At 36.6% G+C, this 25,889-nt stretch overlaps 1 protein-coding gene across 3 annotated transcripts in view; it reads left to right on the top strand.

The window, feature by feature from the left end:
- The window catches only part of LOC127852756 (uncharacterized), a 224,627-nt gene that overhangs the window by 62,338 nt on the left and 136,400 nt on the right, over positions 1–25,889 (top strand). For 2 of the 3 annotated variants that reach the window (XM_052386717.1, XM_052386718.1), the window contains exons 3-4: positions 6,571–6,729; positions 12,761–13,760. In XM_052386717.1, coding sequence (XP_052242677.1) covers positions 6,571–6,729; positions 12,761–13,760 — 1,159 coding nt within the window. Of the gene's footprint in view, positions 1–6,570; positions 6,730–12,760; positions 13,761–21,680; positions 23,601–25,889 lie in introns of all 3 variants that reach the window. The other variant, XM_052386719.1, reaches the window with a different exon arrangement.

Below are 25,889 nucleotides of genomic sequence, written 5' to 3'. Positions count from 1 at the left end.
GGACCTAGAGTCTTCAAACTTGACATGAAGGTTGGCCAGGATTAACAGATGACCACTGGTCATTTCAAGGTCATTCATTTGAAGGTGAAGGTCACTGTGACCTTCAATATAAAAATGTTAAAGTTGTTATAACTTTGGTATGCTTGGACCTAGAGTCTTGAAACTTGACATGAAGGTTGGCCAGAACTAGTAAGTAACCACTGGACATTTCAAGGTCATTCATTTGAAGGTCAAGGTCACTGTGACCTTGAATGTAAAAATGTTAAAGTTGTTATAACTTTGGTATGCTTGGACCTAGAGTCTTGAAACTTGACATGAAGGTTGGCCAGAACTAGTAAGTAACCACTGGACATTTCAAGGTCATTCATTTGAAGGTCAAGGTCACTGTGACCTTGAATGTAAAAATGTTAAAGTTCTTATTTCATGTTATAACTTTGGTATGCTTGTACCTAGAGTCTTCAAACTAATTGTCAATTCAAGTTCATATTTGTGACCTTAAATGTTATTGTTGTTCATGTATATGCATGCATTCAAAACATAACACAAGGTTTGCTCATGCCTTGAAAAGTACTTACATTTCATTTTGACCTTTGAACAATATTTCAGTAATTTAAGTATTGCATTGACAAAAACACGAAAGGTACTTTCCTGTCATTTAAATAAAAAATCCGGCTTCAATGCGGTCATCTCCGACCGCGGAACTCTTGTATATTTCTTGGTTTACAAAACCGCCGACCCTAATTTTTGGAAAATGGGAAAAAAAATAAAATCGGAAAATCGTCTTTTTTTTATATATTTTATTCCCGACCGCACTGAAAAACGAGCGAAACGAGAAAAAAAAAACGATCCGGATTGAGTACGGTTGCGAATAAAATCAAGTAAGTACAATCAACGATTGGTTCACATATATTACAGAGATCGGGATATTTTTCAATGTGACACAGTATGTACCAGTCCTTTTATGGGCACTTCTCAAAATTTATTTAATTACAGACAATAGGAAAATCAGCGTCAGTAAAATGTCGACCGCATCAAAATTTATTTCCGAGTCTGTGACGCAACTATATTGTTTAACATATTTATTATATTAAACATACCCGATATTATAGTAGATAAAAAAGTATTACCTTGCAACTTGATAATTAGTATAAATAATCCAATAAAACACTGCCATTATTTACGATATATGTGTTTAGGAATTTTGTAAACACGTCCACCATAGTTTATAGGAACTGTACAGAAAGTTTGGAAATCGGAACAAATCGGTATATCTCGGAAAATCATTGATAAATGTATTTTTCGTTTTAATGCTTAGGGCCGAGTAATTTCGGCAAATCGGAACTCAACTTGCGTATTAAAAATACTAGCTCAATTAACCGTTCAACTCCGCCTCCGTTCTCTGCAAAAGATTCGAAGGCGGAGCTATGCACGTGCTATTATTAAATTGGAGGATTGCAATTGAGAAACAAACGCACGATTGGTTCGGCATGTTGATTGCTAGACAAAGGAAGCCAATTTTGTCGGCGCGAAATTTGTCGCTTTATTGCTTCAGACAGCAAGCGGCTTTCCTTTGATGACGTCAAACTGTCAATTCACACAGACTGCACATTTTCGGAAGACTTTAACTGGCTCCTTGTTAACAATTCCAGTAAAAACACTTGCTAACATTAAACTTTGGATTAAATTATCAAAATAAAGCAAAAGCCAAGTTGACAAATATGATTGTATTAATTCGCGTCAGTTTAATAAAGACGTGTTGCGTTGTAAATCAACGAGTTTTCATGACAACAACAACTTTAACAAACATTACCGCGACGACGCGGGGATCGATTTACCTCGATTTTTTTTCATGGACGATGTCATAAGTCCAATAAGAGCAAACACATACTTTGTGTATGAGTAGTTTATCTTATATAAGATTTATGCAACGGGCATCGCATTGCGTAATGGTGCGCATCGAATTACGGAAATGAAGCGCAGTTTTTCGTTTTAATGGGAGAAGAACGCATGTCATTTAATGGAGTGTTTAAAATTGCCTGACGTTACAAAAGGTGCTTTTAGGTGACTCATTTCATTTGAAGATATAGATGTGTTTCATTGCATAATTAGATTTTTCGTCTCTGTGTTAAGGTTATAAAAGATATGATGTCTTTGTTCTGATGTTATTAGTATTAACTTATTTTTCCAATGTTTTTTTTTTTTTTTTTTTTTCGACCGCCCGATGGACCATTTTCAAAATAATTTTTGTAAACCAATAAAAAAAAAAGTCGTGGCCTTAAGTGTCAGATATTTGGATTCTATAAGGAGATCGTTTTCGAATTTCAAGTAGATATTCCAGGCCTTTTTCTGCCTATCTCACGGGTCCGATAGTCGGACCCATTCCCAATGCCAAATATGCACATTTGTATGCTCCCCCCTAACAATTTTTTGGGGAGCATATAGTCACCGCTTCGTCTGTCCGTCCGTCCGTATGTCCATCCGTAAACAATTTTTGTCCGGGCAATTTCTCAGCAACTAATGACCGGAATTCAATTAAACTTTACGGGAAGCTTCACTACCAAGAGGAGATGTGCATATTATCAGCAGGTTCTGGTCGAATGAATTTTCACAGAGTTATGGCCCTTTGAAATTTTCCATTAGCTGTACATATGGTGCAATTCTTGTCCGGGCTATTTCTCAGCAACTAATGACTGGAATTCAATGAAACTTTAAGGGAAGCTTCACTACCAAAAGGAGATGTGCATATTATCAGCCGGTTCTGGTCGGATGATTTTTCACAGAGTTATGGCCCTTTTAAATTTTCCATGGTACATATAGTGCAATTCTTGTCCGAGCTATTTCTCAGCATCTTATGACGGGAATGCAATGAAACTTTATGGGAAGCTTCACTACCAACAGGAGACGTGCATATTATCAGCCGGTTATGGTCGGATGATTTTTCACAGAGTTATGGCCCTTTGAAATTTTCTTAAACTGTACATATAGTGCAATTCTTGTCCAGGCTATTTCTCCCCAACTACTGACTGGAATTCAATGAAGCTTTATGGGAAGCTTAACTACCTTGAGGAGATGCACATGTTTTTGTGGGCTCTGGTTAGATGATTTATTTAGAGAGTTATGGCCCTTTGAAATTCTTAAGTTGCTAAACCATCCCTTCTGTTATTTTGTCCAACGTTATGCCCCTCAAGACGTGTCCTTTTATTTGAATATATAGTGCAATATTGTGACAAAAAACCTTTGGGGAGCATCACCCGTCTCCGTTTCTTCTTTCCCAATTCTCAAAAAAAATCCCAATTTCCGACCGAAATGACCGAAGCCGAAAAATGTGCTTCCCGGTACGTGCTGTGTTTTAAACAACCTTGTGCCTGTTTAAGCGTGCCAATGGGAATACCCCGTAAGACCCCATCGTATCCAGTGTACAATAATGCAATTTTGGCGACCTTGACACTTCAGACAATGGTGGTCGGTTGTGTTTATGCAATTCTTAAGACACATTTTGGTCATTTTCGGTCAGAAGTCGCTTTCAAATATTGAAGTGCTGGATAATTATGCCCCCCTTCGAGGAAGAGGGGGTATATTGCTTTGCACATGTCGGTCGGTCTGTCGTATGTCTGTCGGTCGGTCCATCCACCTGGTGGTTTCCGGATGATAACTCAAGAATGCTTGGGGCTAGGATCATGAAACTTCATAGGTACATTGATTATGCCTCGCAGATGACCCCTATTGATTTTAAGGTCACTAGGTCAAAGGTTAAGGTCACTGTGACCCGAAATAGTAAAATGGTTTCCGGATGATAACTCAAGAACGCTTAGGCCTAGGATCATGAAACTTGATAGGCAGATTGATCATGACTCGCAGATGACCCCTATTGATTTTCAGGTCAATCGGTCAAAGGTTAAGGTCACAGTGACCCGAAATAGTAAAATGGTTTCCGGATGATAACTCAAGAACGCTTATGCCTAGGATCATGAAACTTGATAGGTACATTGATCATGACTCTCAGATGACCCCTATTGATTTTCAGGTCACTAGGTCAAAGATCAAGGTCACAGTGACCCAAAATAGTAAAATGGTTTCCAGATAAAAACTCAAGAACGCTTATGCCTAGGTAGATTATGCCTAGGACTTCGTAAGTAGATTGATAATAGCTGGCAGATGACCCCTATTGATTTTCAGGTCACTAGGTCAAAGGTCAAGGTCACGGTGACCCGAAATAGGAAAATGGTTTCGGGTTCATAACTCAAGAACGCTTATTCCTAGGATCATGAAACTTGATAGGTAGATTGATCATGACTCGCAGATGACGTCTATTGATTTTCAGGTCACTAGGTCAAAGGTCAAGGTCACAGTGACCCGAAATAGTAAAATGGTTTCTGGATGATAACTCAAGAACTCTTATGGCTATAGGATCATGAAACTTCTTAGGTACAGGTACATTGATCATGACTGGCAGATGACCCCTATTGATTTTCAGGTCACTAGGTCAAATGTCAGGGTCACAGTGACAAAAAACATATTCACACAATCATGACAATGGCTGTCACTTCAACGGAGAGCCCATATGGGGGGCATGCATGCTTTACGCACAGCCCTTGTTAAGAATTATCAGGTAATGTACCTGGTATACAACAAGTGATAATCATGTGTAAGTGTATATTACTGTAAATTGGTTGAGATTCGATATTGATGGTCTGAGGTAGAGAAATGTGGACTGGTTTCACTTTCAATGTTACTGTGTTTCAAAAAATGGTTGCCTTCAGACATTTAGCAACTTTAATTAAGAATAATAATATGTTGAACGCAGGTCCTTCGAATGTGAATATTCATAAAAACACTTAAATGACATATCAAGGTATGTATTTTATTTGAACTTCAAGCATAACATTAACAAAGTTTGTTTTTTTTATCATACACATACTTACACTAGCAGTAGACAATGACTGTTGCATGGAAAAAACATTTTTATCCCAGCCGAAAAAAATTTCGGAGGGGATATAGTAATTGGTCCTGTCGTCTGTCCGTCTGTACGTCCAGATGAAACTCTGTCCGGAGCATAACTCAAAATTTATTCAATGGATTTACTTTAAACTTAGAATATAAACAGATGGCAACTAGGAAAAGTGCAGTGACTAAGAACCATAACTCTATCTACCTTAGTTTTTGAATTATCTCCCCTTTTATATAACTTTAAAGTAAATTTTTGTCCAGAGCATAACTCTAAATATACTAAAGAGATTTACTTGAAGCTTGAAATATAAACAGGTGGCAACTAGGAGAAGTGCAGTGACCACAAACCACAACTCTATCTACCTACGTTTTTGAATTAACTCCCTTTTTATATAATTTTAAAGTAATTTTTTGTCCTTAGCATAACTCTAAATCTACTGAAGGGATTTACTTGAAACTTGAAATAAAAACATACGGCAACTAGGAGAAGTGCATTGACCAAGAACCATAACTCTATCTACCTTAGTTTTTGAATTATCTCCCCTTTTATATAATTTTAAAGTAAATTTTTGTCCGGAGCATAACTCTATATCTACTGAAGGGATTTACTTGAAACTTGAAACTTAAACAGATGACAAGTAGGAGAAGTGCAGTGACTAAGCGCCATAACTCTATCTACCTTAGTGTTTGAATCATATCCCTTTATTTAATTTCAAAGTAATTTTTTGTCCGGAGCATAATAATGAAGTATCTCCCTTTATTTGTTTTTACAAATATTATTTTACTCTCTATAATAAATGTTGTCATACAAGCAAACACATTTCGGCGGGGATTTGGCACTACTGTGACAAGCTCTTGTAATACTTGTCTTAGCAATTTAGAGCAATACCTATGTATGAAAACATTAGATTTAATATGAAAAAATAAGAAAAATATTTCCCAAATAATGCTTTTGCCGATGAAAATTTTTCCCAATTTGAAAGATTTCGCGACTCGAAAAATCCCAATTTTGCTAGGTACTTTTTTCCCCAAATAGACTGAAAGAGGCCTGTATTCTCATACTCATTTACTTCCGTATAATATACTTTGATATATGATAACAACATATTGAATTGAATTATGAAAAAAATTATTATATGAACACTCAATTTTTTGAAAAACTACAGTTGTTTTCTGTATCTAAAGCTGTTCTTGCAAAAAAAGTCATCCCGTATAACACCCTTAGATGCTGAGATGCTTATATAATTATCTCAAAGCTTCACTTCAAATTGTGAAAAAATGAACTTCCATTTTCTTTTGCTGATTGTGCTCATTATTTAATAACTGTCCTCAAATCATTTTTATTCAAAATAAACATTTGTTGCAATGGAGAGCAAATGTCTATTGTAAAAAGCATAAACACACACAAAAACTCCTTATAACGCATATATTTATATATCAGCCATAACAACAAACCCTTTTTCTTCACAAAACAAAGATAACAACCCTTTCTTTACATGACTTCTACTCAGGTGAGCGACCCAGGGCCATCATGGCCCTCTTGTTTTGCATTGTTTTTTCAATAGGGTAACTGCAACATTAACATATCATGTAACGCATGTCGGTTATGTGTTCGTCTTCTAGGCTCGTGAAATCGGGAAAGCTGTGCGTCACTCTTCCGTATATAAGGTAACAGACGTGGAGCTCCTAGACTACTTCACAACATTGTCCAACCTGCTGAATGATTCATGCTATCTAATTGGAGATAGCGATGCCCAAAAAGCTGTTAAGAAATTAGAAAAGGTACATTTAGAATGATAATGTTATGTTGTATTCATTTGCAAGTTTCCTTGCATAGTGTATAAGAAAACTAATAGAATACATAATGGTTTAGGAATTTATCAACATTTTACAACTCATATGAAACAGATTACAATAAAGCACCATCCCGTATTGTTCAGATTTGTGAGGCCCATCTCGCTCATGGGAAGCCTTTTTGTTTTCTTTTTTGTTTGTCATTCGTACAGGGTCTTTTGTTCATTTAAACTTTAAAGGCTAGTAGCCACATTCAGTAATCAAATTTGTGAAACTGTCAGAGTAGTTAGGGCGGGTTTGAAAAGCGAGCTTGAGGGGGGGGGGCATAATCATTTACATATATTTTATATATGAACATCAAACTTGCTCACAATATGTTATTTATTTCCTTGATTTCTCGGCTTGAATCAATTTTGAGTTGAAAAAACAAGCATATGCTCCGGTTGATTAGCGGCTATTGGATTAGGGCATTAATAAAAAAAGCCTGTACGTCTTAAAGGTGTCTTATTATTAGACATAGGCCACAAAAAATTATTTTCAAATTCTGTAAACTGACATCTAAACATCTTTACGTATATTGAATGGTTCCTTTTTAGCTCACCTGATTTCTCAGGTGACCTTTTGTGGCCAATCTTTGTACGTCGTATGTCCGTCCGTTCGTCCGACCGTAAAGATTTGCTTGTAAACACTCTAGAGGCCACATTTCTTGTCCCATCTTCATGAAACTTGGTCAGAAGCTTTGTCCCAATGAAATCTCGGCCAAGTTCAAAACTGGGTTGTGTCTGGTCAAAAAACTAGGTCACTAGGTCAAAAAAAGAAAAACCTTGTAAACACTGTAGAAGTCACGTTTCATGCCCAATCTTCATCTTACTTTGTCAAAATGTTTGTCTTAATGATATCTTGGTTGAGTTTAAAAGTGGTTACAATCCGTTGAAAAACATGGCCGCCAGTGGGCGGGGCAGTTTTCCTTATTTGGCTATAGTGAAACCTTGTAAACACTCTAGAATTCACAATTTTTTGCCCAATCATCATGAAAGTTGGTCCAAACATTGGTTCAATTGATGTCTCGGGCGAGTTTGAAATTTTTGCCCAATCATCATGAAATTTGGTCAAAACATTGGTTTTATTGATATATCTGACCAGTTTGAAAATGGTCGGGATCAGTGAAAAAACATGGCCCCCAGTGGGCGGGGCATTTTTCTTTATACATGTATGTATATAGTGAAAACATGTGAACACAGTAGAAGTCACATTTTTGGCCCAATTTTCATGAAATTTGCTCAGAACATTTGTTTCCTTGATACGAGAGTTGAGTTCAAAAATGGTTCTGGTCAGTTGAATAACATGGCTGCTGGGAGGGGGGCAGTTTTCTCATTATGCCGCCCCCCCCCCTTTCGAAGAAGAGGGGGTATATTGTTTTGCTCATGTCGGTCCGTCCGTCCACCAGATGGTTTCCGGATGATAACTCAAGAGTGCTTATGCTTCATAGGTACATTGGTCATGACTCGCAGATGACCCCTATTGATTTTCAGGACACTAGGTCGAAGGTCAAGGTCACGATGACTCGAAATAGTAAAATGGTTTACGGATGATAACTCAAGAATGCTTATGCCTAGGATCATGAAACTTCATAGATACATTGATCATGACTCGCAGATGACCCCTAATGATTTTCAGGTCACTAGGCAAAGGTGAAAATCACAGTGACCCAATGCAGTAAAATGGTTTCCGGATGATAACTCAAGAACGCTTATGCCTAGGATCATGAAACTTCATAGATACATTGATCATGACTCGCAGATAACCCCTATTGATTTTCAGGTCACTAGGTCAAAGGTCAAGATGACCCAAAATAGTAAAATGGTTTCCGGATGATAATTAAAATATGCTTAGGCCTAGGATCATGAAACTTCATAGGTACATTGATCCTGACTGGCAGATGACCCCTATAGATTTTCAGGTCACTAGGTCAAAGGTCAATGTCACAATGATCAGAAATAGTAAAATGGTTTTCAGATGATAACTGGAGAACGCTTTTGCCTAGGATCATGAAACTTCATAGATACGTTGAACATGACTCGCAGATGACCCCTATTGATTTTTATGTCACTAGGTCAAAGGTCAAGGTCACGATGACCCAAAATAGTAAAATGGTTTCCGGATGATAACTCAAGAATGCTTAGGCCTAGGATCATAAAACTTCATAGGTACATTGATCATGACTGGCAGATGACCCCTATAGATTTTCAGGTCACTAGGTCAAAGGTCAATGTCACAGTGACCCGAAATAGTAAAATGGTTTCCAGATGATAACTCGAAAACACTTATGCCTAGGATCATGAAACTTCATAGGTACATTTATCATGACTCGCAGATGACCCCTATTGATTTTCAGGTCACTAGGTCAAAGGTCAAGGTCACGATGACCCGAAATAGTAAAATGGTTTCCAGATGATAACTCAAGAACGCTTATGCCTAGGATCATGAAACTTCATAGATACATTGATCCTGACTTGCAGATGACCCCTATTGATTTTCAGGTCACTAGGTCAAAGGTCAAGGTTACATTGACCCTAAGCAGTAAAATGGTTTCCGGATGATAACTCAAGAACGCTTATGCCTAGGATCATGAAACTTCATAGATACATTGAATTTGACTCGCAGATAACCACTATTGATTTTCAAGTCACTAGGTCAAGGGTCAAGGTCACGATGACCCAAAATAGTAAAAAGGTGTTTGGATGATTACTCATGAACGCTTAGGCCTAAGATCATGAAACTTCATAGGTACATTGATCATGACTCTCAAACCCTATTGATTTTCAGGTCACTAGATCATAGGTCAAGGTCACGGTGACCCGAAATAGTACTATGGGTTCCAGACAAAAACTCAAGAACGCTTATGCTTAGGATCATGAAACTTCATAGGTACATTGATCATGACTCGAAGATGACCCCTATTGATTTTCAGGTCACTAGGTCAAAGGTCAAGGTAACGGTGACCTGAAATAGTAAAATGGTTTCCGGATGATAACTCAAGAACGCTTATGCCTAGGTTCAGGAAACTTCATAGGTATATTGATCATGACTCGCAGGTGACCCCTATTGGTTATCAGGTCATTGGTCAAAGGTCAAAGTCACAGTGCCAAAAAACGTATTCACACAATGGCTGTCAAGTTCACGGTGACTCTACTTAGAAAAATGGTTTCTGGATGATAACTCAAGAATGCTTACGCCTAACTATAATCATGAAATTTCATAGGAACATTGATCATGACTCGCAGATGAAATAAAGATGAAACTTGACCAGGATATTTTTTCTGGACACTATTTAGGTCAGGTTTGACATTTGGTAAAGATTGAATGAACCGGCTCCTCTCAGGTGAGCGAACGAGGGCCATCTTGGCCCTCTTGTCTTAAAATGTGATGGATGTAATTTGAACACGTAGGGTACAAGACTTTTGATATGTTTCAAAATAGCCAGTTTGAGGCATGTATGTTACTTAAAGAAATCCAAAGTATTTCCCAGTGTCTGTTTTGCAAAGTGTTTCTCAATATTAAGTCTAGTAAAACATGCCTTAAATCGGATGGTAAATGGTTTGTACTAAATCATAACGCCTTGCACAAACCAAATAACGTTTGACATGATGGCATTCTTGATGAAATGCATTTAAAGTCAAACAATTGCAGACATCTTCGTGCAGTCTTAAAATTGCCTGATGTAAAAAAAGGGAATTCAGTGTTTCGCTTTAAATCTTCTTGGATTTGACGATGTAACGTCTTGTCTGATAAAACACCAGTGGCATACACAATTTATGTCGATTGTTAAATGCAAAAATGCATATGCTCCGGTCGCTATTGGATAAGGACTTTAATTGACAGGATGTCTAGGTCTTTAAGTTGTTAACACATTTAACTGAAGAAGACAATCAACATATTTTCAAAAATAACTGAGCAACAAAATCCCAACTTCATTTGCATCTTTAAGTACCTTCACATCGATTGATGAAACTTGGACAGAGGATGTTTTTTTTCTTCAAAATCGAATTAGTCCAAAAAGTAGGTCACCAGGTAAATCTTTCAAAAACGTTTGTTACCACTCTAGAGGCCAAAAATATGACTAACAAGAGATGTGTTTGTCAGTACCACAATGCCCCCAACTGCGCCGCTTTGAAGCCATATCTTTGACCTGACCTTGACCTTTCACCACTCAAAATGTGCAACTCCATGAGATACGCATGTATGCCAAATATCAAGTTGCTATCTTCAATATTGCAAAGGTTATGAGCAATGTTAGTTTTCGGACGGACAGACTGACTGACGGACAGGCTGACTGACGAACAGACAGACGGACGGAATGACAGACAGTTCATAGACCATATGCCACCCAGACTGACTGACGGACAGGCTGACTGACGAACAGACAGACGGACGGAATGACAGACAGTTCATAGACTATATGCCACCCTCGGGAGCATTAAAAAATTATGGCGAATGTTAAAGTTTTCAGACGGACAGACAGATGACATATACTTGACCTTTGACCTCGAAGGTTGACCTTGACCTTCACCTTTCAAAATGTGCAGATCCATGAGATACACGTGCATGTCAAATATCAAGTCGCTCACTTCAATGTTAAAAAAGTTATGGTCAATGTTAAAGTTTTTGGACGGACCGACAGACACCATATATTTGACATTTGACCTTGAAGGATGACCTTGACCTTCACCTTTCACCACTCAAAATGTGCAGCTCCATGAGATGCACATGCATGCCATATATCAAGTTGTTATGTTCAATATTGAAAAGGTTATGGCCATTAAAGTTTTCGGACGGACCGACGGACAGACTGACTGACTGACTGACGGACAGTTCAACTGCTATATGCCATCCTACTAGGGGCATAAAAATAGATGGATTTATGTAAAAAAAAATTTAGACATTGTCTAGGCAGAGTTCAAATGTGGGTCAAGTACATGTACATCCACAAACTAGGCCTCCTGGTCAAATCTTACAGGAACCTTGATACTGCTCTAGAGGCCATATTAATAACTCAATCTTAATGAAACTTGGCTATAACGTTTTTCTTGACAATATCTAGACGAATCAAAATCAGACTTAAATCATTATCATACGAAGGTTTACAAAACATAACATTTACATTGCATACTGATGGATATGAAATATAATATATATGAAATCAGTGTTTTTTTTATTAAAAATCGGGTCCGGTAATCGGCCCCATTCCCAATGGAAAAAAGTATGTATTTTTCCCAAAAGGGACTTAAACATTCCCAATGAAAGGTTTAAAAAAAAATCTTTCTAGATCTCAATATTTTGTTCATCTCCCATCCATATAAGTTCAACCTTAGTAAATATATTAAATATCATTCTGAAAACACTTATGTTCTAAATTTTAAAGTTTTTTTTAGCAAAACAACAACAACACTAGTTTTTTTAATTGTAGTCAAAACGCCGCGAATTTTCCCAATCCAAAGGGACCCGGCCCCATTCCCAAAATGGTGAAAAAACACTGTAAATGACCAAAGGACATTACTTTAGTGATATTAAAGATAAAGTAACCATGTCACAATGTTAAGTTCTTTAATATTATTTGCAATGCCAGTGTTATTTCGGGTACAACTATGAAGTTATTTCGATTAATGTTATAAATTGAAAGTAAAATTTGTACCAACAATGCTCATTTGACCCTATCCCCCATAAGAAGCAAAATAAAAATGGCTTGTAACCAGCATAAAACCAGAACAGCCTGCGAGTATCTCGCAGTCTGTTCAGGTGTTGTTCTGTTTGCTTCTCATCAGTATCTAAGAGTTGGAAATGAAGCCTTTTAAACTTGAATCTAGTAAGAAAGGTCTTTAATTAAATGTCACATTCTAAGGGACCATTAATGCGTCTAAATACGTATCTTAGTGGTAAAGAGTTAAAATCAACAAGAACCTTGTTATTCCTAGTTGTCTTGAGATTGAATATATATAAGCTTTACAATTTTCTTTTACAGTTGAAAAAAGATACCTTACTATTAACTACAGAAGAGATGATGTGTTTCCTGGACGCTGTTGATGCAACTTTGAAGAAGCGCTTGAAAGATGTTGTCGACACATCACTGAATGAGCTCAGAGAAAACACCGCATTGTGTATTGATGAAATTGAAGACTATATAGATACATGTAAGCTAGAGCTCGAAAAAGAGGAAGAATTGCATAAACAAGATTTTGATAAGAACGCAGACAAACGCACGAAAGATTATAATGAACTTACAGTCTCACTCAGAAAAGACTTTGATGAGAACGCAGACAAACGCACGCAGGAATATGATGAACTCACAGTAACACGCAAAAAAGACTTTGATGAGAACGCAGAAAAACTTACGCAGGAGTATGATGAACTCACAGTCACACGCAAAAAAGACTTTGATGAGAACGCAGACAAACGCACGCTAGCCTTTGATGAGAAAGTAGATAAATGCACGCAGGATTATGATAAACTCACAGTCACATGCAAAAACAACTTTGATGAGAACGCAGACAAACGCACGCAGGATTATGATGAACTCACAGTCATACGCAAAAAAGACTTTGATGAGAACGCAGAAAAACTTACGCAGGAGTATTATGAACTCACAGTCACAAGCAAAAAAGACTTTGATGAGAACGCAGACAAACGCACGCTAGCCTTTGATGAGAAAGTAGATAAATGCACGCAGGATTATGATAAACTCACAGTCACATGCAAAAACAACTTTGATGAGAACGCAGACAAACGCACGCAGGATTATGATGAACTCACAGTCATACGCAAAAAAGACTTTGATGAGAAAGCAGAAAAACTTACGCATGAGTATTATGAACTCACAGTCACAAGCAAACAAGACTTTAAAGAGAACGCAGAAAAACGCAAAAAAGACTTCGATGAGAACGCAGAAAAACGCATGAGAAAAATCAATGAACAGTGTGGAAATACCTCTTTCACTGAAACTTCCTACAAAAAGTCCTGTGAAGGTATAACTAAATTTTAAGCATGCAATTATACAATTTCAAACAACTTTTTTAACATAAACATATACTTTAAGAATCATTGTGCTTTCAATAAATGAAATGCCCTTGATCAATAATATATATAATATTCATATGCATATTGATGTTAAAAACAAAAAAAAGTCTGAGGTACAGTCGATACAAGTATACATATGGAATGGATACATGTAAATAAACAACTTTGTATTACACTAGTATGATTACAATGTCCATACATACCCTAAAACCAGCATATTAATCTAGCTTAGCTTCTTATGAGACAACTTACACAGTTATATGTCATTGTACGATGGAAATTACTTACGCATGACGTGCTTCAAAAATCATTATGTATACTTGGTAAAAAGCTGTGAGTTTGATAATTAGTATATTGCCACTAATTTCATTGGAAATTAAAATCACATACAAAAGTACTGTATTGTGTAGGTTATTGTCCCCTACCGGTTTCACCGGAGGGGACTTATGGTTTGCGCTCTGTGTGTCCGTCAGTGAGTGAGTCTGTCACACTTTTCTGGATCCTGTGAAAACTTTAAAAGTAGTTTTAGCTCACCTGAGCACAACAGACTCATGGTGAGCTTTTGTGATCACCTTTTGTCCGTTTTGTTTCGTGCGTCGTCCGTTGTGCGGCGTCAACATTTGCTTTGTTTACAATTTAGAGGCCACATTTATTGTCCAATCTTCATTAAATTTGGTCAGGAAATTGGTCTCAATGATATATTGAATAAGTTCGAAAATGGTTACGTTTGCTTGAAAAACATGGCTGCCAAGGGGCGGGGCATTTTTCCTAAAATGGCAATATATGGGTATAGTAAAATCTTGTTAACACTCTAGAGGCCACATTTATTGTCTGATCTTTATGAAACTTGGTCAGAAACTTTACTCCAATAATATCTTTGACGAGTTCGAAAATGGTTTCGGTTGGTTGAAAAACATGTCCGCTAGGGGGCGGGGCATTTTTCCTAATATGGCAATAGTAAAACCTTGTTTACACTCTAGAGGCCGAATTTATTTTCCGACCTTCATGAAACTTGGTCAGAAGATTTGTCCCAATGATATCTTGCATGAGTTTGAAAATGGTTTCGGTTGCTTTAAAAACATGGCCACCAGGGGGCGGGGCATTTTTCCTTATATGGCTATATATGGCTATATTAAAATCTTCTTAACACTCTAGGTACCACATTTATTGTCCGATCTTGATAAAACTTGGTCAGAGGATTCACCCCCATAATATCTTGGAGGAGTAAAAAATGATGCCGATTGGTTGAAAAACATGGCCGCCATGTGGCGGGGCATTTTTCCTTATATGGCTCTAGTAAAATCTTGTTTACACTTTAGACGCCACATTTATTTTGCGATCTTCATGAAACTTGGTCAGAAGATTTTGTCCCAATGATATCTTGGATGAGTTTGAAAATGGTTTCGGTTGCTTTAAAAACATGGTGACCAAGAGGCGGGACATTTTTCCTAATATGGCTATATATGGCTTTAGTAAAACCTTGTTAATACTCTATAGCCCACATTTATTGTCCAATCTTCATGAAATTTGGTCAGAAGATTTGTCTCAATGATATCTTGGATGAGTCTGAAAATGGTTACGTTTGCTTGAAACAACATGGCTGCCAAGGGACATTGCATTTTTCCTAATATGGCTATATATGGCTATTGTAACATCTTTTTAACACTCTAGAGGCCACATTTATTTTCCGATCTTCACGTAACTTGGTCAGAAAATTTGTCCCAATTATATCTTGGATGAGTATGAAAATGGTTCAGTTTGCTTTAAAACATGGCCGTCAGGGCGGGGTATTTTTCCAAATTTTGCTTTATATTGCTTTAATAAAACATTATTAACACTCTAGAGGCCACATTTATTGTCCGATCATCATGAAACTTGGTCACAAGATTTTTACCAATGATATCTTGGATATGTTTGAAAATGGTTACGGTTGCTTGAAAAGCATGGCCACATGGGGGCGGGGCATTTTTTCCTTATATGGCTTCGTGAATCTTCATGAAACTCTGTCAGAATATTTGTTTAAATGATATCTTGGATGTGTATGAAAATGGTTCTGGTCTGTTGAAAAACGTGGCTACCAGGGTGTTCACAAGTCATGAAAGTTGGTAAGAACATTTTGTTCAAATAAAATCTTGGGCTTTACAGAACAGGTCAGTTCCTTTCCTCTCAGGTTAACGACTTTGGGCCTTTCAGGCCCTCTTGTTTCATGAAACTTGAAACATGGATAGCAGGGCTGTCATAATTAACCGATTGCCGATCAAATTGATCGGTTAAAATCGCCAGAAAATCGTTTTTTTTTCCCGTTTCTTTAAAATTGCAATCGGAAGTTTTGATCACGCAAACCAACAATAATTGACAAGGAATAACTGTAGTATAGTAGAGCGACGCCCGGTCATTCAGTCAGTCAGTTTACTCCGCCTAAGAGCTACTGTTTTCAATGAATTTCTCAGCCAGTGGCCTATATTGATTTTTCCAGCTGTCAATCAAATTCTTCTTGGTAAGCACGTCAACCAATCAGCAATAAGGCAGCCGAATACATGCCGACCCCACGTAAAACTGTATCAAATAGCTGTACATTTCACAGATTATTACTGACCTTTTCTCAACGAATGTAGCACTGTAGAGAGTAATTAACTAGTTTTTGTAGTTAGAGAAAATGTTTCCACATATTAAATCAGAGCACTGTAGGCACTGAAGCTGTTCGCTGTTGTCTTCCTTGCACGGGCTAATCAGTGTGCACATGCTAATCTTATTTGACATTAAGCCCCGTTTTCCCTGAAAGCAGCCAATATGTACATATTTCAATGATTAACACTAGACTGGCCAATGTCGTCTTACAAGCTGGATTATACTCTCACTGCTAGAGGGTTTATATACACTCACTGCTAGAGCAGAATCATTTTTAAAAAAAAGACAAAAGCAGAATAATTTGTCGTCTGCTGCAGACAGGCAGCGGTAATCACCCTAGCAGAGTGAGTTGCGGTACTTACCGTACTTATGGCTTCTAAGCACATACTGATTTGCAAAATATGTTCTGTAAATTTAGCTGGCAGCTGACGCGACCAACTAAAAATGAACCATTAAACTAAATTTAGATTCACATCTTACATGCATAATACACATACTGGCAAATTCGACTGTACAGACATTTTCGATTTCAGAATTAAATATCTGGCTTATTTCGCATTTTTCGACACAGGTTTTTCTGAACTTAAATTTTAATTTATATTGAACTATATATATATATATATAATATGTTTTTTTTAACACATTTATATAAATACATAAATATTTCACAAAATCGTACAGTCTCGCTTTAAAAGATTTCTTGTTATATTTAATTGTTTTTTATAATTGGTTTTTAGCAATTATAAAGCGTGTTTGATGTTGTCTATCGTATCCCTGTAGTAATTGTTAAACTCCTGTTCAACGTTTTATAAACTGAGAACTGTGAATATAAACAAGTGTAACCTTTAGACCATTTCACCAGGAGACCAGCAATATTCGAGGAAACTCGGAATTCTATCTTCTATCAGCTGACCACGCTAACAAATCAAATTCTATGGTATTATGTTAACATTAAACCAGCATGGCGTCTGCTTCGCCCTGCTTCAACAGTTTCCTTTGTTGAAATAAAAAATGTCTTTTCAATCGGTAGTTTGCCGCAATCACTTAAAAAAATTAATATATAACATCAATAATTAGTTACTTTTTCAACATACATTCGGACTTTCGTTCAATCAGAGAAGTTTCTGTTTTATAAGCGCTGTTTTCAACGATCGTATCAATTTGGATTTATAAAATCGCTATTTTTAGATCACAATTGGGTTCTTTCAAAAATTGGAGAATCTGTTTTTGTCAACTACGGAAACTCAAAATCGTCCAAAAAATGCGATATTTGATAATTATTACTGGAAATAAGGAGGAAATAATAGGATAAATGGAATATTATGTGAGTTTGGGATAAACTCCTGGACGTACAAAGGGCCTAGGCGGCCCCCATGACCCCCGGCCGAATCGGTTACTATTCCAAAATGATCCTTTGTTTACAATCATAATGAGAACCCTGGGATAGATAGCAATATGGACATTATGCACGTCATTTAATTTTGTTCCTATGTAAAAAATTCTGGATGCTATGGCAAAAAATAAATATATATCTATATTTCTGACAATGGTGGAGCCGGTAGGGGACATATATTGATTAGCAATAGTCTTGTAAGTACATGCTGCAAGCAATTATGGGATTCTTTATGTTGATTTATTCATAACACATGTATTATGTAAATATGGTATTCTTTATGTTTATTTATTCATAACACATGTATTATGTAAATAATTACAAGCATCATTGACAATGGGCTCTAAAAATTGCTTAAAGTCCGGCAAAACAAAATTCTGTGTTTTGGGCAACGGTCTGAAAACATTAGGTAGGTAAGGCTCTGCGTTTGTTGTCCTTCTGTTGTCCCTTTCTCCTCTGCTCTTAGTGAAACCAATCTGGAATGTTTATTCTGGTGTGATATCAGGATTACCATTAATTATGGCAGTCTATTACCCAAAAGTTAAATAAGTTTTATTATGCCCCCGGTAGGGTGCCATAAAGCAGTTGAACTGTCCGTCAGTCCATTTGTGCGTTCATCCAAAAACTTTAACGTTGGCCATAACTTTTGCAATGTTGAAGATACATGTAGCAACTTGCTATTTGGCATGCATGTGTAACACTCATGGAGCTGCACATTTTGAGTGGTGAAAGGTCAAGGTCATCCTTCAAGGTCAAAGGTAAAAAAATCAAAGCGGCGCAGTAGGGGCATTCTGTTTCTGACAAACACATCTCTTGTTTCCTATGCTTTAAAGAACTTCAAGGGATTTTGAGAGCATTGTCAAAATAGTAGCAAATATCATTACTTTACTAGGTGACCAAGATTTGAACACATATGACCTAGATGTTACATGTATGCCTCCTTTTTGTAGTTTTTGTAAATTTGGTAAATACAAATAGGAAAATTCTCCATATCTGCCCTTCGTGGGGTTGCATTTGGGACCAGTTTGGTCAAGGTCACAAGTATTGCTAATAATAGGTAAAAACCGTTTACTGCATAACTTCATTTGGTTTGAGATGTGAGTGTGTTGAAATCGGTCGTGTAGGTAGGTTACAGGATTGTCTAGCAAGAGATTGCATTTGTGTTCACTGAATGGAAGGTCATTGCTACCAAATAGAAAACAACCCCGGTCAATGTCTTCAGTATATATGGGGGTATTGTTTTTTATGTGTTTGTAGCTAGTTCCCATGCAGTTCTAGGGTAGAATTGCCTTTAAGGCTAGTTTGGTTAATGTCAGTGTTACTTAACATTAGCAAAATGCTTTCTACTAAATGCCTTGCATTTGTATGGTAGTAATGGGCTGGACTAACAGGATTTTGTGCGTAGGTAGCCTAGAGCGTAAATTTAGAGATCACTTTCAAAGTAAATTAAATTCAGTTCAGCTTAAAGTTTACATATATTCTGTAACTACTACATACAATCAGCATCAATTATGCCTTTATAGTCATTACATCAGGTGACTGTAAGAAAACGTACATTATTCTATCAAAGCGGAAGAATAGTTTAGTGTGCTCCTTTGTGACAGCTCTTGTTAGGTAGACTTTTCCAAGAATGACAGGCAATTCATTTAAAATACAGAATTTGTTGCATCTTCTCTTTACTCCCTGTCTCATCCAATAATCATCATCGTGATAAAATAAAACACGATTATAGCATCAACACAAAAACAATATCACCTGTTTATATCTGTATGTTCATTATTTGTTATTATGCCCCCCTTCAAAGAAGAGGGGGTATATTGCTTTGCACATGTCGGTCTGTCGGTATGTCGGTCTGTCGGTCGGTCGGTCGACCTGGTGGTTTCCGGATGATAACTCAAGAACGCTTGGGGCTGTGATCATGAAACTTCATAGGTACATTGATCATGACTCGCAGATGACCTCTATTGATTTTGAGGTCACTAGGTCAAGGTCACGGTGACCCGAAATAGTAAAATGGTGTCCGGATGATAACTCAAGAACCCTTAGGCCTAGGATCATGAAACTTGATAGGTAGATTGATCATGACTTGCAGTTGACCCCTATTGATTTTCAGATCACTAGGCCAAAGGTCAAGGTCACAGTGACCCCAAATAGTAAAATGGTTTCCGGATGATAACTCAAGAACGCTTAGGCCTGTGATCATGAAACTTGATAGATAGATTGATCATGACTCGCAGATGACCCCTATTGATTTTCAGGTCACTAGGTCAAAGGTCAAGGTCACAGTGACCCGAAATAGTAAAATGGTTTCCGGATGATAACTCAAGAACGCTTATGCCTAGGATCATGAAACTTCATAGGTAGATTGATAATGGTTGGCTGATGACCCCAATTGATTTTCAGATCACTAGGTCAAAGGTCATGGTCACGGTGACCCGAAATAGTAAAATGGTTTTCGAATGATAACTCAAGAACGCTTATGCCTAGTTTTCTTTAGTTTACTGTTGTTGATTAACATATGAACTTGTTCATTTACACTAATCATTAAATAGTAATTAAGAAAGTGCATATTTGTAAGAACACACAAGTTTTTTGCGGGAAAAATATTTATTTTCAAACTTTATCAAGTAATGCATGTAAAATGTAAACATGAAATAAGTATAGCGTAAATGTTTATACCAAATATGTAAAGTCAATTTTTAAGCACATTGTATTGAATTTGTTTCGATTTGAATTCTTTGTACTTCTTTGAAAAGTGTCTGTTGAACTTGATGTAGCAACTTCATTTTTGGCATGCATGTGTATCTCATGGAGCTGCAAATTTTGAGAGGTGACTTGATGTAGCAACTTCATATTTGGCATGCATGTGTATCTTATGGACCTGCACATTTTGAGAGGTGACTTGATGTAGCAACTTCTTATTTTGCATGCATGTGGAGCTGCACATTTTGAGAGGTGACTTGATGTATAATACAATTAGATCTAGGGATGCTATGAATTGTCTTAATAATTATGAAACGTGTACAAGATTTTAAATAGATGATTCATTCTAGACAATCTGAGGTTTTATTTCGGAGAAAGTTTGTCTTCTTTTACAATTAATGTTACGATGAAACATCACCATGTTAATAATTATCAGCATCATAGGTCAGATAAACAGCAAACATTTTATAAATACAAAAATTAAATATTATTTAAGAATAACGATTTCAGCGGTAAGTAAATAATACAATAATGAAAAATCGCTAACAAATTGACAAACATTGTTTTTATTAAAATGTGATTACTATTTTATTTTTTTCTGTGCACTATGCGATGGCAATTAATTGATAACAATGATAACGGAAGATCCTTATTTAAGGCGTCTTTTTTTTATTCACTCAAAGTCAATGTTAAATTCGATATATTTAGCTAATAAAAACAAATAAGACAGCTTTTTCAATTGGCATAATAGTAACATTATTCTATTGATTGTTTCTGAAGTGAACATGTCGAAGGTCAAGTTCACTGGGGCTTATGACACAAAATAAGTTTTCACAAGTTGTTAAGAGAACCCGTGACATACAATCATGAAAATATATATGCGGGTTACTAATGGAGAAAGGTCATACATATTTTAAAATATCTAATTTTATTTCAAAATGCTTCTTGCACATAAAGCAAGTATGTGCGTTAATTTACCTGATATGAGTCAAAAACAATAATTTCTATAAAAAGGTTTTTATTTTTGTGTTTGGGCGTTAAGTGATGTTTTGTTGTTGTAATGCTTGAATGCATTCTTAGGAATTTACTTGTATTTTTCATTAGACATGTTAGCGTGTTGTTTATTTTATTCCATTTCTTGCAGAAATTCAGACGTGGTTAATCAAACAGTACCGTGCAATGTGTGTTGTGCCGGTGTCCATGCTGGATCCTGACATAGATGTACCTTTGGAACGGATCTACGTTCCCCCGTCCATCAAGGCACTTAAGAGAGGCCAGGACGTCATACATGGCGGGATTGAGATGGACAAGTCTTCAACGATGGAATCAGACGTGAATTGCTACAAAGAGTTGCTGCATCGTGACGGGAATCCGGTTAATACAATTTATATCCAAGGTGATCCAGGTTGTGGTAAAACTACGTTTTCAACAAAACTGGTTCTTGATTGGTGTAATGCCCATTCAGAAAATGATGCCAGTACTAAGAAAAAAAGAACAGTCACTACCAGAGGAAAGGCGTCAAACCGAACAGGTTTCAGCGATCTTGACACTTTGCGAGACTACAAATTTCTGTTTTTTGTGTCATTACGTGATTACAGTGGAACCATGTGTAACGTCAGTCAGATGGTCGTGGAAGCCATACAAAGCAACAAACTACCTTGGGATGACAGTGTCTGGGAACATAAATGCATTGTTCTTACAGACGCCGCAGACGAATGGTACCACCCTGATTTATCCTATCCACCGCCACGGGACTATACTTGCAGGTGCGGTAAAGACCAGAGTATGCCGCTGTACTTACAGCGAAATAACATTACCAACATTATAACTGCACGACCATGGAAACTTGCCAATCGCAGAATGAGCGATAGCTTAACGTGTATGTTCCAAATTTCCGGCGTTGCGAACTATGAAACCTTGGCGAGAAATGTCATTAATGTTTTAGCTGAGAAAAACGGTATATCGCAAAAGGCTACACAAAGCAAATGTAATGATTTTTTTGAGAAACTAAAGAATAATAACATGAGAAAGCTCATGACAATTCCAGCTATTTGTGTGCAACTCGTTCATCAGTTTTACGTTGGACGTTTAATGGAAGATTCACTATGTTCTATATACATAAATATGCTAGATATGCACATAGCCAAAGGGTTGCACAAACTTCAAATTGAAGATTTTGACACTGAAACAATTTGCGTTAAAGAAATAAAACACATATTTGAAACAGGAAAAAACGAGTATATGTCGGCTAATGGGTCGCTGATTCGCTCTGCATGTGCACTAGCGTTTAAAACACTAACAGACTCTAGTAAAGAATCGTCGCTAGTCTTTGCGAAAAACACAATCACAAACCATATGACGGAAACACAACTTGGTTACTTACTTCAGACAGGGATTATCACACAGAAAAAATCGTTGGCGCTTAGCCCGCAAAAGAATATTCCATACATGTTCGTACACAAAACTATTCAGGAGTTTCTAGCATCGATGCATATTGCAATTAATCAGACAGGCATTGAAGACATCATGAGCGCCATACAGTCGGCGTATTGTGATGGTAAGTCTATTCTGGACATCGGTCAGTTATTTATCTTCACGTGTGGAATGTGTGCTCCAGTGGCTGAAAGAATGTCAAAGCACATGATGGATGTCATAACAAGCGACATGGAAAGCAAGCTGCTTTCTATTTCAGACCACCAGAAGATGAATCTATTTTCCACGCCTAATTTCGCACAAAGAATTTTATTGGGTGGCTTTATTGAAAGGTTGGCGAATAAACAGCCATGCTTACAACTGACACTCACTCATATAGCACTTGATGATTTAAGAATTCCTACCAAGGAAATCGATGCTTTAAATACGTTAATAGATATGAACATCTCAAACATCACAAGCATGGATGCACAATTATATTACAATTCTCAACAGAAATCAAATCGTGTACAGGAAATTATTTCGCAATCGAGAGAATCATTGTCGTATCTGCGGCTTAGACACATTGGTCTATCAGACCTACAATTAGACCTACAGGGTCTTAAGCTCAAGAGCTTATCATGTAGTCGAGGTCTTAAGCTCAATATATTATCATGTACTGGAGGTACCGTTTTAAGTAATTTAGACTGCACCTATATGCGTTCGTGTTGTATATTATCTCCAACACCATTATCAGAGATGTGCATCTTACAATTGATGTCCATCACTGGTAAAAACATTACACGTCTACAGCTGATGGATGTTAAATCAATTGACCTTCTCTGTGCAGCTCTTCCAAGCCTGACTAGTCTACACACGCTTATAATATCTGAGACAAATCTTGCGGTTACACTGCTGTACTATCTTCCTGAATCGATCAGAAAGGTAGTTTATCGAGCCAGCGATGTTTCCGCTCAAGATGTAAAGTCAATGGTGGAATGGTCAAAATCACGGGACGCGTGTGTGCGTTTTGAATTGTTAGACTGTCGTTTACCTGCCAATGAGTCGGATACTTGTAACTGGATGAAACAGCAGGACGGCATTGATATTACACAATGTGAATTCAAAGATTATGACATATTGAGACGAAGCATATTAAAAGATCGCTATCGAATTTCTATTTCCTGGAGTACCATTTTATCAAAGTGACAATTATCAAACAAGTTGTCACAGATTCAAGACGAAAGGAGAGTGACATAACACTAAGCACGTAGACAACATTACAAATTTACATTTGCTTCATAATTGGAAATTTATAAAACTATACAGAATTACAAACGCGAAAAGTGAATAATCTAAATGTGCTCGTTTCTTTTTTTTGTGTTCTTTAAATTTGGTGGCGATGCTCAATTCACTAATATAAATCTTTAAATGATTTTGACTGAAGCTTGGACAAAATGCAAAAACCGTAAACAACACCCTTATATGTTAAATAATTAGCTTTCGCTTTACTGTGTAATTATTATCAATAATTTATACAACATCATGATGTAGCTATACATTCCATTTGAAAAACGAGTGAAGAGTTTATTGTATACGAGTTTGTGTTTTGTCTCCGGTGCTTTGCATCTCACGGAACACTGATGTATTCTATTTCACTCGCCCTTCGAGAGTTTTATATGCCATTGAATTATGTTAAAATAAGTATTTTTAATATAATATGTTTTCCAGTTATTAAGTAACCTATTCCACGAGACAATATATTGTGCTGTTTTGTACAGAATATGCAATATATATATATATATATATGCATTATAATCCTCCCTCTATATGTTAACGACTCGTATAATTTATGTTATGTGTAATCATGTGTTATTTATGAATGAAAAGAACGCACTATACCTTCGGAGGAACTTCTAACTATACAGTGCTGAAATACATTTGTATCATAAACGGCAGATTATATCACAGTAAATTTGAGGTTAAATCTTGTAATATTCCATAAATTGTATTTGAACGTGCTCACTCTTTTCAATTATCAATAAATCCCTGCAGTAGTAAGGACTGACTATTTTTTATTTAATTGTGCAGATGGTTTAATTTAAGATGATATTTTCCAAATAAACCTTTTTGTATACTTCTCTTCACAGTTTCTGTTAAATCTGTTTCCAAATAAATATCATGTCTGAGGTTGTTAATGCACATGATTTGTGTAATGATTTATTGTGACGTATATAATACACTTGCGTTTCGTCTTAGTCTACGCTGCTTTCCTAGCGCGTCCTTGATCCGACTATGATTTAAGGAAGAGGTTAAAATATAGCATTTTATATTTTAAAATCCTTTCACATTGCTGAGACCCTTCTTGCAAATATATTGTTCAGCAAACAATATACACTCAAACATTGGCTTACTAACGGGCTTTAAAGAACATAATTTATTTTATGGACATTTAATTTAATGTATTAAATAAAATGTGTGCAAACAGTGTCTAATATTGCCTTCATTTTTTTATTATTTCATAAAATTATTATCAAAGCATTTTTAAGTAACATAACTACTTAAAATCAACGAATATTCCGCAAAATATTTCGTAAGAAAAGTTAAGCCATAAATTATCACTATTCCTTATAGCAATAGCTACGGTTTCAACATTTACAAGCTTCGGCACCGTCAGAAGAAGCACGTATTCATGAGAAACACGTCGTGCTTCCGAAGCTAGTCTCGCGTTTGCTCGTATATGTTCGGATTTCGTAGTCGGAACTTCTTTGCATTGGTATGACTAACAATGGCTCACACTGCTAATACAAAATATATTTCAGAGTGGCCAACATAATAATGTAACATGTGTTGCAATAACTTTATTTTCAAAATTGTTGACATCATTTATATTAAGTGGAAGATTTGGTTCTATGCTATACTCATGTCCTCGTTTAAGCGC

The sequence above is a fragment of the Dreissena polymorpha genome, chromosome 12 (genome assembly GCF_020536995.1).
Source record: "Dreissena polymorpha isolate Duluth1 chromosome 12, UMN_Dpol_1.0, whole genome shotgun sequence".
Lineage (NCBI taxonomy): Eukaryota > Metazoa > Mollusca > Bivalvia > Myida > Dreissenidae > Dreissena > Dreissena polymorpha.
Note: the sequence above shows the minus strand (reverse complement) of the source record. Positions and strands in the feature narration are given on the sequence as shown.